The sequence below is a fragment of the Chenopodium quinoa genome, unplaced genomic scaffold, assembly GCF_001683475.1.
Source record: "Chenopodium quinoa cultivar QQ74 unplaced genomic scaffold, ASM168347v1, whole genome shotgun sequence".
Classification (NCBI taxonomy): domain Eukaryota; kingdom Viridiplantae; phylum Streptophyta; class Magnoliopsida; order Caryophyllales; family Amaranthaceae; genus Chenopodium; species Chenopodium quinoa.
The window spans coordinates 11,210-27,395 of NW_018745077.1; the positions used below are offsets into that span (position 1 = coordinate 11,210).

Genomic DNA, 16,186 nt, shown 5'->3' on the forward strand with positions numbered 1-16,186 from the left:
AAAATCACAAGTTATCATTGATAAATTCCCATACTTATTTTATAAAAATTCTCTTTTGGGCCCCACCTTATACATTTTTTTAAAATTTGGTGAACATTCTAATGTTGCAACTAAATCGAAACGGAGGGATTAATAAACATATTTTAATACTAAAGGAAAATTTGAAAAATAGCACCATCAATACATCACATTTTAGAATTACCACCTCGAATGATTTATTTTTTTAAAAAAATTTATCACCTACAAAATCTCAAAACATCAAATTTACCACCACTACTTTGCCCAAACCTTCATTGACGACGTCATGTGGGGTCACCAACGAATTTTTCTGTTCTATTTCCCTCTTTTTTCCTCCCCTTCCCTCGATTCTCCCTCTCTGTTCTTCATTCTTCATAAAATTCTCTCTTAGTTTAGGTAAAACTTCCAATTAATGTGTAATAAGGGTTTTTGCAATCAATTTGGGATTTTAAAATCCTAATTACACATACTTTTTTTTTAAAGCAATTACACATACTTGAATGCAATAATTGGATTTTTCGCACAAATTCATAGAGAATATTAGGAAGAGTGATGAACAGAGAGTGTAAATCGGAGAATCGAGAGGGAAATAGAAAAGAAAACGCGTTGATGGGCCCCACATGACGTGAAGGTGGTACTCCCTCCGTGTTTTAAAAAGTGTTACACTTGCCTAATCCGATCGTGTTTTAACAATTGATATTTTGAAGATTTGAAGGTGGGTGGTAAATTTTAAAAAAAAATCATTGGGGGCGGTAATTCCTAAAAAGTGATGTATTGATAGTAGTAATTCCTACTGTATTCATATTTTGTATTTTTTAACTTGTTTGTAGTTTGTTTATTATTAAATGTTCATATTATTATAAGTGACTAATTGGGTTTGGGCGTGCATTTTTTACGGGCTTGGTCAAGCACTTTTCTTATGAGGAGATTAAGGCATCTTTTAGAAAGCTTGCTAAAGAAACGCACCCTGACCTCGTTTCTTCTGCGGATACTGATACTGCTGATTCGAAACGTTTCATCCAAATTCTCGCTGCTTATGAGGTGAGTACTATTTTGTCAATCATTATTGATTTCTTGCTGTAATATTATGTTGAATTAGTGTTAAATTTGATATTTTACAATTTCTAATTCTGCTAAGTTTTGTGTTATATATTGGTGAATTGGAGGTCGCATTGTTCAATAATTCTACTTCTTGTGAATTATGTTCAATTAATCAATCATCCATTGTTATTGACATTTGTATTAATGTTTGAATTAGTATATGGTATAAAGATATTGGGGTTACTAGTCTAGGTTTTGCAATGTCATGAAATTGAAATCGAATTGAATTTGTGGAATAAATTCATGGATAGATCTTTAAGTTTGTTGATATAAATTTTGGTTCAATTTTGGATTGTTTGTTTCGTTGTGCCCCAGTTAGATAAGAGGTACAGAAACTGAAAGCTGATTCTAGAAGTCGGTGGTATGGTATTGCTTAAACTGACTTAGAGAAATCCACTTCATTACCAGTTATATTGATTGTATCTCGTGTCTTTACTCTGCATTTTTAAGAATTTTGTAATATGCCTAGAATGTACTACATATTTCCACACTAATGTATATATGCTGTCCATCTGAGTATAGTTATTTGGGTCTTAGTATGAAGAGGAGACTATGATCTATTTTGATCAATGTCAAAGTAGATTTCCTTGATGTCTTTTTTTTGCTGCTTTATAGGAATAGTGTTTAAGATCAAGAAGTGCTGTGCATTGGATGACACAAGACATATATAAGCCTAAAATGTCACCAGTCCATGATTTTTCATAGCTCTGTTTTAAATGCCTTTTCTACATTATTATTAACTCTTTTCCTGAAATTTATATGGCAGGAAATTTTCAAGCTGTAAAGAAAGCTCTCTTGTCTGTTTCAAGTTGTCTCCAAGAGCACACCAAAGGTGACATGTTTGAAGTACCATGGTTGTACTTTTGTTAGTTACCTTTTCTTCTTCCCTCTTTGTGTCTCTCTTCCCCTAACACTGGTTGCAGTGACCAGGAGAAATGGTTTTTGAAGTCGAGTGTTTCATCTCAAAAAAAAGAAAAGGAAAAAAAAAACTCGAAAAATCGAGCGTGATAAATTGTGTAGCTAACATATTAAAAAGCTTTGGATTGTTAAAAAATTATGCTTATCTTAATTTTATGTTTATTGGCCGTAATTTCTCTCTGCTTTTTTTTTTTTTTTTCTAACACTAGCTTTTCTAATTGAATTGAATTAAGCTCTTTGTTTGATTTGATTGCAGGAAGTGGTGAAAGTATGACTGACAAGCTAAGGTTCTTTCTGATCCAATTCGATCCCAATTCTCTTGATTTTGTTATAGACTAAATCATCAGGCTTGTATTTCTGATTTAACAAGGCTAATAAATAAAGATGAAAGCTTAAAATTTGATTAATAATGGCTAATAACGTTACAAAGAGATAGGTTAATAGCTCTAGGTCATCACTCTCTTTGATAACATTAGGGTATTACTCTCTTAGTAACTTGAGGTTACCATTCTCTCAACAATTTTCCTCACAATTCACATAATTTCTACTGGCTTCTTACTACTACTTATATACTCAAGCTACCAATTACAAAAGGTTAACCTAACATTGATTGGTGTTTGTCTTCTTCAGCACATTAGCAATTCATAAATCACACCCATGTTGCCACTTTCTTAAGTGTTTCCTTAATGACCCTTGTCTTCATGTGCTGAAGAGTAGCAGTTGCCAACTGCTGTGGTTGATTCTTGTCCCCTCTTCCACTTTACTTCCTTGTGTACACCCACAATGGTGGCTTGGTGGAGGTGGGTAACAGGTCTATAACATATTTTCTCCACTTATAATATAGATTAAGCTCATTAACTTGTAATGTATTTTCTCTCTTTCAATTTTGTTGTGCTTAAATAAGATGTAAAAATTCTCATTTCTGAAAAATTATGCCTTTTTCTTTCCTGGGTCTTTGCTCAAACTCATTAATTAAGATGTTTGTTTTTTTAATCATAGAATAATAATACCTCAAATAGTGTTTAATCATGAATCTAATTAGGATTCTTATTGGACTTAGATTTGAAGATCAATATCCTAGATGGTTTATCAGGTTTGTTTGGAATTTTGAGCAAATTAGGTATACTCTTTATACAGACCTCAAAATGAAATTCAATCAATCGAAAAAAATAAAAATTCCGAGATTCTGGGGTATACATGGTAGCGGAGCTGCAACAATTCCAGCAACTCGTAATTGCTGTCGATGTCCCTTGCTCACCAACCTCATACACCTTGAAGTTTCTACTCAAGATGTATATATAAAATGTGATCAACATTTTTTTGGTAACCTCCATCTCAAGATGATGTTTACTTTATAGCCAGACTAGCAAATTTTTTTTTTTTTCAGTCAATGAAATGCAGTGAGAGAGACTATCACACTGTGCTGTACTGTGCTGATCTTATTATTTCAAAAATTGTTAAAGAAAGAATTGAAGCAACATCTTGTGCCTTATAGTTTTCTTATTTGTATCTACAGGTGTGAGGATTGTAATCATTTTCTGGAATTTGGAGATAGCGGAAGCTATTAGAAAGCTTGGGCCTGAGGCCTGACTATTCTTAAAGGCACGGCGGACAATCACAGAGACAAGAATATGAATGTATTTTGTGGTTAAGGCAAATTCAGAATTGTTTTGAGATCTCTATATTGAACCTTTATATATAAAGTACTACCACTTATATATTACTTGTATTTATTAATTAGTGTAAATATCTTACATCCAAGGGAAAAGGAGGGAAGTAGGGAGAGGAAGGGAATGGGGGGGGGGGGGGGGGAATGGGGGTGGCAGGGGGAAGGGGTAGCAGAGGGGAGGGGGAGGGGGTGGGTGAGGAAGAGAGTATAAAAGGCAAAACTTGCTGGACTGTGCTTAGGAACAGTGTTTGTGGTTTCTATTACAGAAATGAAATGTTCTCAGCTTTATTACCCTTGAACTCTTTCTTACTCCTCAGCTGGTCAGCCCTTACCTTTCTCCTTCAATCTCTCTCTCTCTCCTCAGAGAAAGTTCGGAGGTTTTAGGGTAGTCACTCATCCAGTCATCCTAGAGAACGCCTCCCTACGACGGTTGTTTGGGCCACCCCTTTCATTGGCTGCGACAGAAAGGCGGTTTTTTTTTATTCAATTTGTTATAATATTTTTATGGTTCACTGGAGTTTTTGCTTTGTATGCGTGTTTGTTGATCTTGTTTTTTCGAATTTGATACAGAAATTGAGCTGTATAGACCTTGATCGGGTACAATTTGGTGTTACCTTTGAAGATATCAAACCCAAATCAGGTATGTTCTTCTGCAATCAATCGTATTTAACTGTTTCCTATTTATTTGCCTTACTTTTTTTCCCTTTGTTTCGATCTTATACGGCCTTTTGACAGTTTCTTTCTGTAATTTTACTTTGGTTTTCTGAATTTTGGTACGTTTTTTAAATGATCGGTTTGAATTTTGAATTTCATCTTTGCTTGTTGGACCACCAACACTGTGATATGATGTCTCTTTGGTAAAAAAGATTTGATCTGGTAAACTATACTTCTTGGCAATTTAAGGTAGTAACATAGGATACAAAAGGTTATGAAAATAAACCCTTGATGGGCATTTGAGTGTTGTAGAAAATATTGAAAGTTATAACACCATGGGTATTGAGTGTTGTAGAAAAATCTTTAATCTAATCATCCTCAAATTCTTTTAATTTTATGTCTCGACAGCAACACATCATCGACAACCGCAACAATGGAAAGAGGACAAAGCAACGGTGGCTGACCTGTGGGCGCGATCAGGAGGAGCCGCAACAACGTCTAAGAAAAAGACGGAACAAGGACAGTGAATATGAAAGCAAGAAATACAACACCTTAAATTGTGAGACATGTTTTCTCCTTTTCTTTCCCTCAAATTTAAGTGGCCTTTTTGTTATCTAAAAATCAATTTAATTTTACTATTATTTTAATTGTGATTTTTCTCCTGTACTTTATTAAGTTTATTATGGGGTTTTTTTCTTAAAAAAAAAAAAAAACAAAAAAGAATTTGTGGGTTTGTGCTGAAATTGTGAGTATTGCTGAGTGAAAATTGGAAATTATGGAGTAGCAATTTTAATGAAGATAGTTTGGTTGTTTGTTATTATTTTGAGTCGGTTTAATTGATAGTTGGTCTTTTAACGAACTTTATTTGTTGATCTTGTGTTTGATTATTTTATTACTGTACCATCTTGGCTACAACTTGGTCTATTATTTGGTTTGCAGAAATAAGCTCCTGTTTGAAGGAATATCGCTGAATATGGGTATTATTGCTGCTAGTTTTTTGAAGCTTGTTTGTGATTACTCGCTGTATGAGACTAGAGTATTCAATACCCACTTGAAAAAGATGCTACATGGAGCTGCCCACCTGAAGGTATAATTAAAATAAATGTTGACGCTCACTTTGGTGCTGGCACAAGTGGTGGTCTAGGTGCTGTTGCGAGGGATCACTTTGGCCGCATATTATGGGCTGCGGATAAGAAGACTCCTATGGACTGGAATGTGGAATTGGCGGAGGTGGCTGCTGTTAGGGTGTCAAATGGCTAAGAGATTGGGTTACGAAAGTGTATGATCAGGAGTCAAAAGGGAGTAGGGGAAGGGTAATCAACACCATTAGAGGGTCTGCTGCTAGATGGTCTCCTATAAGGCTTATTTACGATGATGTACGTAGAATAGTTATGTCTTTTAATACTTGTATATTTTCTCATGTAAAAAGAGCATATAATTAATTATACGGTTGCCCATTTAGTGGCTAGGTGGGACACTAGTAAGTGCTCCGAGAAAGTTTGTATGGGTTCTTTCCCCTAAGGTCTTCTATCCTTCGCAGAACTTGACTTAAATTAATGAAATGCTCTAAGTCAGTGCTTGGTACTTGACCAGTGTCGAACTAGATGGTGATTCTCAAATTACTATATTAAACATACAGCAAATTAGATATACATGCCATTAGAGCAGTTAAAACAATGTTGTTTCTAGTTTCAGCATCAGATTAAGTAGAACTTCTGTTTAATACATAGTACATAACAAGCATTCAAAAGTTTCTAATTTGGGAGGTTACAAATTCTAGATAGAATTAGAGTTGATCTTGCTCTAATTGTGACAATCTGACTAAATTGTGACATGGGTTCATCATTTTTGTTTAATTAAGAAAAAAGCTGATAAAATTGCAAGAATTTCAACTTGTAGTGGGTTAACACAACAACAGATGTGGGAGACTATCTTTAAGACCCAATCTCCAGATTGGTCCCTGCATATAGAGGCTAAACCCACAAATAGAGAGGAGAAAGGATGGATTCTCCATTTATTTGTTGTACATTAACCTTTTAATTTAATCGCAGAGTACATAGTATGGGGTATTAGTTTTTCGTTTTGTAGATAAAAAAAATGAGAAATAGAAATTCCTTAAAATTGTAATTAGGGGGAGTTGTTTGATTGAAAAAAAAACGAAGAGGAAATGACATAAGTGAAAAAAAATTACAAAAGGTAGGAATTCAATTACCTAATCCCTTAGGTAGATAGAATTTTTCATGAAAAATTACTTCTCACATCGATAACCAAATAACTTTATAAAGACTTTACGATCATATGCAATTCCAACATTGGCGGAATGAAATAAGCATTTTTTTTTTTTTTTTTTTTTTTTTTTGTAAAAGAAACAAATTTAAGAAAATGATGAAAATGATATGAGCTGTTTGGTTGTACTTGTTTAATATAGGCAAGAGAAATTCCTATAAAATGCTTAGATATCTTGTTGCTTGTTTAGCATGAAATATACTCCGTACAAATAGGCTAATTGTAACTTTTTGGAAATTTTGAGGTCCTACCAATCATAGGAAGTTAATTACTCCACCCCCCCTTTTTTAATAGTAATTACTTTGTACCTAACTTACCCTAAGTCATTCACAATTTACAAAAAATGCAAATTATCATATGTCAACCAAACAAGTTTATCAAATTCTTATGAAATAAAATATATGAAAGAAATTATTTCTTAAGAAATATAAATTACCATCAAATTCTTATAAAATAAAATATATGAAAGAAATTATTTCTTAAGAAATGTAAATTAGCATGATTATTTAATTTCCAACGCAACCAAACAAGCACTATATGTAGCTAGGGCTGGCAATCATGTCGTGTCTGTTTGTGTCGGAAATTAAACAAGTTGAGGACGTGTTAATCTGATTGATTAAAAGTGTTGAATACATTTAACACTAACTCACTTTTTCGTGTCCGGTTCGTATCGTGTTGTATGAAAAATATTAGCCTTATTCTATATAATATATCAATAATTATATAAATTATAGGGTTTTTATATTAGATGGGTTGAGTCGGGTTAACGTATTGTTAGAGAATATCAATACTGATCTGTTTTAATTAAATGTGTCATATCATGTTGACCCGTTTAATTACATGTATTAAAAACCCTTAACAATAATCATTTTTTTTCTTATTTAATTCATGTCGTGTCAACTTTTATCAATTGTATATGTAATTTTAAAACACGTATACTTACCAAAAAATAAATTGATGTTTAAATACACATACTCCATAGACAAATATAAAAGAAAGAGAAAAAAAAAAACATGTTACGGAGTATTACGTAGTCCTCCACAGTACAATTATAATTATGTGAAACGACTAGTCACTAGAGTTCATGGGCAGTGGACGAACTGACAATGGTGGTAATATTGGGCTATTGGCGTTGTAATTTCTGCTGCCCAACTCTCTCCATCATTTCATAGGTTTTACTTCTTCGGTTCTTCCTACAATCCTACCAATTCTACATGTTAAAACTCCATTTCCACAAAAAAGAAAAAAAAAAAACCTCCATTTTCATGAAAACTCTGTCTTCTTCTTTTATTTTTCTTTGCCATTTTTAGTAGTCAAATTTCAAAACCTTTTTCTCTCTCCTCATTTGGGTCATCATATTTTTCTTGTGAGGTAATTTCTTTCTTTTTTGTTGTTTCTAAGTTTAATGAGCTTGTTTTTGTTAGTATGGTGTATGTCTGTATGATATGTGTTTTTTTTTTTTTTTAATTTGTGGGTTGCTTTTATTTGCTTCATATTCTCTCATTCTAGGGTTTTTGAGTTTGATCAAGTTGATTTTACATGGTAAAATATCTTATTTTGTATTTCTCTGGAATTTCGTTCATCTACTGTTGCTTTATACTCCGTATTGTTTAAATAAGGTTTTTTTTTTTTCCTCTGTTCTGGGTTTATGAAGAACATGCGGGGGTTTTCTGGTTTGAACTTGATATTTGCCTTTTATGCTCTGGTTACCCACTTACCCTGTTGATCTTGATGTAGATAATTTGTGAAACTTGTCATATTTTGGTTTTGAAATTTGAGTAATGTGTGAATTTGCCGTATTTTTGGTTTTAAACGTTGAGTAGTTTGTTATTCTGATTCTTAATATTGTTTAAATAAGGTTGTTTTTTTTTTCCTCTGTTTTGGGTTTTGAAGAACATGCGGGGGTTTTCTGGTTTGAGCTTGATATTTGCCTTTTATGCTTTGGTTACCCACTTACCCTGTTGATCTTGATGTAGATAATTTGTGAAACTTGCCATATTTTGGTTTTGAAATTTGAGTAATTTGTGAAACTTGCCGTTTTTTTGGTTTTAAACGTTGAATAAAAACTTGCCGATTTGTGAAATTTGCCGTTTTTTGGTTTGTGAAACTTGCCATATTTGAAGGCTCTGATTTTTTGGGTATATATGGAGTATAAATTTATTTACTCTTTTTTTTTGACGAAAAACGCATCTTAGCTCAATTTATTATTTCACCAAGTTTTCAATATCGTGACATAAAGCCCCCTGAATTTCAGTTGGGTACTCTTCAAGCCAAACACGATATTCACTAAAATTGAAACTCAACTTTGCTAAGCTATGGGCAACAATATTACCCGACCTTCTAACAAAAGAAAAAACACAACTCTGACAGCTTCTAGCAAGCATCAGAATATCCCTCACCAAATTGCCAAAAGAGCAAGGAGATATGGAGCCCTTTTTCAGATGGTGGAACAACTTAATGTTATCAGTTTCCAGGATAAAGTTCCTAAAGCCCGCTTCCATGGCTATCTTTAGGCTGGATCTCATACCAATCACTTCACCAACAGCAACATCTACCTTCCCATTCTCTTTCGAACAAAAGGCTACCACAGCAGTCCCCTCCTCATTTCTCAATATCCCACCAATTCCCAGCCACTGACCTTGGAAGGCTGCGTCTGTGTTTAGCTTATACAGACCAGCAGCAGGAGGCTTCCATCTAGAGCTGAAATACTGCACTTGCATCCCCATATCAGCATTCGCATTAGCTTCTTCAAACTCTCCCACCAAGCACATTGTCTTGTAAAGAATGTCAGCCTCCCTCTTCTCTCTTTTATCAAAGACCCATGCATTGCGTTTCAACCAGATTCCCCACGCCAGGCACCAAATATCCCACCAATTCGTCTCCTTGATCTTTCCATACATCAGATTGCATCAACCTCGAAACCCATCAGCATCAAATGCCCTTGTGTCAAGCCGCAAGGCAGAATGTCTCCAAATAGAGGATGCTGCAGGCAGAAGAGAAGCGTATGAGCAGTAGTTTCCTCTCCCTCCCCACACATAGGGCAACGTTGATCTACATTCATACCCCTAGCCATCAACCGGCTCATAACAGGCAGCCCCTCCCTCACACTTCTCCACACAAATAATTTGATCTTTGGTGGAATACGGGCATGCCAAATACTCTTCCAATTAAAAACTACATGCCCATTTGACGAGGTTGCCTTATCCTTTACCTCTTCTTCGACCAAGAGGTTGTAAGCACTCTTTACGCTGTAACGCCCATCTTTCGAGTGATGCCATGACCAAACATCTTCCTCATCAAACAGAGGTACTGGAATACTACAAATTCCATCAATTTCCCGCTGAGAGAATAACTCAGAGAGAGTAGTCCAATTCCAGCTCTGATTTTCCCACAGATCTTTGACATACATTGGAACATCACTACCATCCTTCATTTGTGACAGAATTCGGAACTTTAGGAGATTAGGCACCGACACTACTTCCCCCACCAATAGTCTTTATGGCACCCTTCTCAATTACCTCCCTAGCACTTAGAATCGATCTCCACGTGAAGCTCATGTTTGGGACAGCATAAATTTATTTACTCTTGGATGTCTTGCCTTTTTGCTTATAAAGGTTGAAATAATGTTATTGTTGTATGTGAGTGTTGCTGACATTACATGTAGAAAAGGTTGAAATAATGTTATTGTTAACGAAGTAGTATTGTTGCTTGAATGTTAGTAACTTATTACTTCTGCTATAATTTTGTTGTCTAGTTGCTGCTATATTCTATTATTCTGTTTACCTGCTGCTGAAATTGTTGTTGCCTGTTATATAATCCTGCTGCTGCCTGTTGTATTGCTACTGCTTTTATTTTGCAATTGCCCTGCAGCTGCAGTTCTGTTCGTCCCATAATAATAGACCTGCAGACGTTTCTAGCCCATAGTTCCTTCATGAAAGTTGTAGATCTTGAAAAGTTATTCAATCTAGGCTCAAGAATTTCTTGATTTGGAATTGTGTGCTAGGTTTCATGCCTTCTTGAAATTCCTGTGGTCTGCTGTCTTGGTTCTATCTCAGCGGGGCTGCTGTTGATCACTTGATCCCTGTGTGGTGTTGTTAATATAAAAGATTGTTCTTCCTATGTCTTGTTTGAGTTATATGGGCTGATTTAGTCATGTTAGTGTTGTAGTAGCTTTCATAACTTGAGTTTAGTTAAGAGTGGTAAAGCGATGTCAATTTTTTAGCTTCTTATCAATGACTTGCCTTGTAATCAGAGTGAAGAAAATGACTCAAGGTGCTACAAAGAAGAAACGGCAGCAAAAGAAAAAGAATTCAAAGGATAAAATTTCAGAGGATGAAATAACAAAGAAGATTTCAGCTTTGTGGGAGCAAGAAAGATTACAAGAGTGCTTGGATTTTATCATTTCTCTTGATGATGAGTGGTTGAAAAATTTAAAAGTCTATTCTATGAAAGTGCATGCACTTGTAGGTTTGAAACGGTTTGAAGGTAAGTTTATTTTCCTCCAATGAAATGGTTTGATGTAGTATGGTCTATTGTTTGCTTTAATTCTTATTTTCTACTAGGATCGGTAAGATTTGGAAAGCTTTTGATTATTTTCTTTTTACAAGTGAGTGGCTTTAAGGCTTAGGGAAAGAAAGCTTGGAAAAGATAAATACAACATTTTCAGTTTCCTAAGGAAACAATAGAGAAATGCAAGCGAATATTAATCTTGAAATATACAACTTGAGAGATAAAGAAAGCTAACAAATATTGACTAGGTTAAACTGTTTAAATCAAGACTTATCCAGAAATTTGGAAAGCATATTTGTGTTATTTGTATTGTAAATTTGTATTATTTTGTACTTCATTTATCTTAATGTTTTCATTTAATTTTGTATGATCAGAGGTATTGGCTTTGCAAAAACGACTCGAAGAATTTGGACATAAAACGACTTTGGCACTTGGTGAATGGTTTATGTTTGCGTAAGTCTATTATCTTCCTTTCTAAGGATTTTTGATAAATTATCAGGATGATGTAACTGTTACAAGATATTTATTTGAATTGATTCTATACAGACAATACAGTAGACAATAGTTAGTCATCTTTAATCACGTTGACATTAATTAAATTTTTTAAAATGCCTTGCAGTTATGCTAACAGAAAGCAAAATAATATTTTGGAAGCATATCTCCTTTATAAATATGTGCATGATCAGAAGGGTGCAGTCTGTGTAGATGATGAAGCATTCAAAAACTGTCTCAAATGGATAAAAAGACTACAACCGAAAGTTCAACCAGATTTGGATAGAATTGCAGTGGAAAGAGCTAGTAAATTTTTGGATGATGAGCGTGCTGCCTCCTCTTCCACCAAGGCTCCTGCCTCCTCTTCCACCAAGGCTGCGACCTCTTCCACTCAAGGCTGCATCCACCCGACCAAGGCTGCATCCACTCCGACCAAGGCTGCATCCACTTCGACCTTGGTTGCGTCCGCTTCGACTTTGGCGATCCCTTCTTTGACCTTGGATCCCTCATCTTTGGGTGTGGATGCCTCTTCCCAAAAAATGATGAAGGTAATCTCTTCTCAACTTTTCGTTAATTTTATGATTTTTTTTATTTGGAAAGAACAAAAAATATTATTAGGTCACTGATTAGCCATTACATTCAAGACCTAAGCGTAACAAACACTAAGAGTTAAAAGACTACATGTTTAAATACAGTTCTCAACCATTTAACATCATTAGCTCATCACTACTAGTTCCTGGAAGAAATCTGTAAATTCTATAATGCATATTTTGTTTCGGAGGACTAGTTACATGTGTATGATCATCATGATGAAAAGTCTACATAGCTTTGTTTCTTTGCTGCCAAATATAGTATACTAAACCAGCGAGACATCTTTAATATATCAATTTGAAATAAGCTATCTGTTACAATCTTCAACATAAGCAAAGTTAGTAGAGATTTTAAGCCATTTTCTATAGAACAGTAAAACAATAATGATTGCAAGAGCAGTTAAAGAACATATGTTGTCTAGATTCAGTGTTATTGCACAAGGATCAAGAGTTGTCTAGAACAATATGTATCGTTTTATTTGTTAAACATTTTTCTCTATTCTGTATTGATAAATATATATTTACAGTTTACAGAGGATGGTGTGATATACTTTGAAATGACCCAGCTTGATGAATTTTCATATCTTGGTGTAATGAAGATAGGCGGGAGTTCTTTTCCCAAGTCGTATATCAAAATTGGCGAGAATTCTACTTCAGATGTCTCAATTAGGCTTAAGAAAAACTCATGCCTATTGAAAATTGAATTTTCAATGTATTTCCACTCCCTTTCCAGTAGGGTAGCAATTGTTGAGCCGGTCCGTCCAGTAAAAGTGTTCTTTGAATTGAAGCTTGAAGATTTCAAATCGGAAGCAATGGCTCAAACTTGTAAAAAATGGTGGGAATATATCAAAGACGACTTTCTATCAATATTTCGGTAAAAAAATTTACTTTGTTAATTTATTATATTTTTATTTTATGAATGAAATTTAATAATATATTATTGTATTGTAGAGGCGTAATATGTGGCATGCTTGTCATATATTCAGATCAAAAAGTCTGTAGTGATCTGGAAAAATCACTCTACGTTACTGAGGAGGGAGAAGCCAAAATATTGCATATTTCTCAAGAAAAATTTACATTCAGTCAAGCGCAAAAAGAAGTGTCTGATTTGTTGTCCATTATTGAAGGAGTCATTACTTTGATAAGACCAAGATCAAGACCAGATTTGGAAACTTGGCGTAAAGAATTTGAGCTATCTTATGAACTGCCTTTAGAATTAGGTCATTTTTTAAACAGCTTAAGAGTCAGGAAAATGTAAGTAAATTTCCCTTAAATCTGTTTTTATATTCTTTTTATTCATTATAAGTTCAGTTTTATGCTAATATTATACTTTGTATATTTTGTTTATGTAACTATTAAAAAGCTTGTTATCTGCAACTGTACATTACTTATAAAGTTTTTTTTTTTTTTTAATAAATAGGTATACTTGTATGATTAAAAATTTTATGTTTTATTTCTAACAGATGTGATAACATTCATCCAATGTTGTTGATTGATCACCCGTTTATCTGGTCGATAAATCATCGGGTTTCATTCATCCAGTCTCTTGAAGTGGCTATTAAAGAAAGGTTAATCAATGAGAAGGCTTTCAATAATGAAATGACTCCGAATTTTAGGACTCAAAATTGGAGGATTGAAGTCTCAAATGACTTGTTATTGTCAGCAACTTTTATGTTAAACCATTTCGTGTCATTAATTTTATTCATGCAGTGTTTTCCCATGCTAATGACTATCAATATGATACTATACGCGGGAAAAAGGTAATGACTTTCTTTCTATTTTATTTACGAAAATATTAATTAATTATTGCATGCTGCTAATTTTTTTATCTTTATCTTTTTATAGGGTGGTTTGACTCTTGAGGAAAGAGAAAGTCTAATTACAAAAGTGTTTCCTTCAATATATACAACACTTTATGACGCCCTGTGTGATTATGCAAAAAATTCTAGTTGGTAAGAATTTAATATTTTGTTATTTCTAATGTACATCTTTTATGTTGTTTAAAATTTTTGTTTAACACTTTTTTAATTTAACAGGGGATATACAGAGTCATTTTCAGATGTTCTTAAAAGATTTTCAAGTTGTGGATCTCAATATTGATTTCCTGTTCCTGGTAAGCATTTGATATCGATTTGGGGGCTATTTTGGTGTGGTGTTTTCGGGTTGTTTTAGGTTACATTGTGTGTGAATAGTGTTTGAGGTGTGTGGGCAAAGGGTTCGTATTATTGCTTGTGTGTCTTGACGATGTGAGTATGTGATAGGTGTTGCACACGTGATGGTTGTTGAGTGGTATTGTGTATGTGATGGGTGTAGAGTGTGTTTTTGGTATTGGGTATTAAGCATGTCATTTATGAGTTAATTTGTATGTTTGGAATTTTTGATACTCCTTGTTACATGAGTTGTAGTGGACTAGAAGTGCGTAATTTGGCATTATTTCTTTGGTTTATTGGTGGTGATGGGTAATTGAACTTTTGGACTAGGCGTACTTTTGCGGAATATGCAACAAACTACTGTGAAAAGGCATTGTAAATAACTGTTAATTGACACATAGATTAAACTAAATGTCTTTACACATACATTATGTTGTATGATTCTTATAACATTTAATATTTTCTTTCTAATTCCTTTTGGAAGTCTCGTATAATAATTACATTCATTGTCATTGCTGAAACTAAAAGGTTGGACAACTATCGGTACATCACTTGTTACTTATTCCTTTTCTTGTTTCCTGTTTCAGTTGATATTTTTTCTCTTTGTAGTTGCGTCATTTCTTGAAAAATCTCATAATCTTATTCTGAATTTTCACTCCATGTTCTCATCTCTATGAAACGTCCATCAAATTATTTTGTTATGTACAGGTTTAAAATAAAATTATGCATACGGAGTACTGGATTTATGTCTATGAGTCTGCATTCAACTCTCTGCGTGTAGATTAGTTTTTGCAGAAAAGTTTCCCAATTGATGTGTTATGTCTTATTGTATTGTATTTTACTATTGTTTATGAGTACTAAGATTCATGTCTCTGAGTTTGTGTTCCAACTCTCTGGGTGTAGATTAGTCTTTGCAGAAAAGTCAATGCAGGTTGATGTTATTGATGTATTTTGTCTAATTGTAGTTGGAGTATTATGGCTATTGCTTCACTGATGTTCTGTTGGCAAAAAAATCTGTCAAAATTGTAGAATGTAGTGGGCATTGGGGGTCAATGTGAGGCAGAGAAATGTATGAACCTATGTGTGTATCCTCAGCTTCAGCTAAGCCTTCTAGATAATATAACACAACTCCCTCATCGAATCTTGTTAGCAGCTATTCATATTTTGTAAACATGATTAACTTGATAGATTTTAAGATATGCTATATAATTACTCTCTGTATCAAGGATAGACTTTAGCAATCAAACATACAAGTAGTTAATATCACCTAAATACAATGAACTACCAATTTAATATCAGATGTCGTTCTTGCTTGCTGTCTTACAATGTAAAGATATATTTTTGTTATACATAAGTTTGTTATAGATATATTTCCGTTATTATCTGATTATTTTCTTATCATGTATACAATTACGCAGTTTGCAGGTAGGTGAAGGGGGTCGATAAATGAATTGATCCACTAGATGCATACCCTCTGATGTCTGCAACACTAGTAGCAAGCCTGATTTATTTTTTGGTTCAGACAGATCATTTGTGTTGCTTGAGATTTAAGTATAGAGCTGACTTTTTCTTATGTGAGCTAAGCTACTTCTGGAGAAGTTAAACATGGAACTACTGTTGTTTACGCATGGGGTTTTTATTCTCAAAAGAAATATGTCTGTAAAATTGTACCTGAATTTTCTATCCCGGATCAATGTGCAGCAAGTTGAGACCTTAAAATTTATGCTTCTAAAACATATCTGTTAATTTTATGCTAAAGCTTGACTCATTGAGCTTCCTACTTATGCACTCAATTTGAC

General features: G+C 34.0%; 2 protein-coding genes across 12 annotated transcripts; one reads left to right on the plus strand and one right to left on the minus strand.

Annotated features, from left to right (window-relative positions):
• Positions 1-108: 108 nt before the first annotated feature.
• On the plus strand, positions 109-15,905 carry LOC110709542. Of its 11 annotated transcripts, none has more exons than XM_021887758.1 (12): positions 109-1,059; positions 1,886-1,984; positions 2,294-2,324; positions 10,899-11,131; positions 11,530-11,608; positions 11,775-12,195; positions 12,765-13,111; positions 13,189-13,491; positions 13,701-13,997; positions 14,083-14,189; positions 14,274-14,350; positions 15,806-15,905. In XM_021887758.1, the coding sequence occupies exons 3-10, from the start codon at positions 2,308-2,310 to the stop codon at positions 14,090-14,092; spliced, it is 1,707 nt and encodes a 568-aa protein (XP_021743450.1). In that variant the 5' UTR covers positions 109-1,059; positions 1,886-1,984; positions 2,294-2,307; the 3' UTR covers positions 14,093-14,189; positions 14,274-14,350; positions 15,806-15,905. The 11 variants fall into 11 exon arrangements, 4 of the variants coding, with proteins under 4 accessions (XP_021743450.1, XP_021743451.1, XP_021743452.1 ...); XM_021887759.1 differs by having other exon boundaries at positions 1,886-1,973; XM_021887760.1 differs by having other exon boundaries at positions 1,886-1,951.
• LOC110709543 lies at positions 8,526-10,891 on the minus strand. The gene is made up of 2 exons (XM_021887762.1): positions 10,430-10,891; positions 8,526-10,294 (listed from the first exon to the last, which is right to left on the minus strand). Exon 2 carries the CDS (start codon positions 9,544-9,546, stop codon positions 8,851-8,853), a length of 696 nt encoding a protein of 231 aa, XP_021743454.1. The 5' UTR covers positions 9,547-10,294; positions 10,430-10,891; the 3' UTR covers positions 8,526-8,850.
• Positions 15,906-16,186: the final 281 nt, after the last annotated feature.

What these genes read in the sequence shown, in the direction of transcription:
- LOC110709543 (XM_021887762.1), bottom strand. Translation starts at nt 9,546, where the DNA reads ATGTATGGAAAGATCAAGGAGACGAATTGGTGGGATATTTGGTGCCTG.
- LOC110709542 (XM_021887758.1), top strand. An exon ending in GACTTTCTATCAATATTTCG is followed by an intron (nt 13,112 to 13,188) that starts GTAAAAAAATTT and finishes ATTGTATTGTAG; the next exon opens with AGGCGTAATATGTGGCATGC. An exon ending in AGCTTAAGAGTCAGGAAAAT is followed by an intron (nt 13,492 to 13,700) that starts GTAAGTAAATTT and finishes TATTTCTAACAG; the next exon opens with ATGTGATAACATTCATCCAA.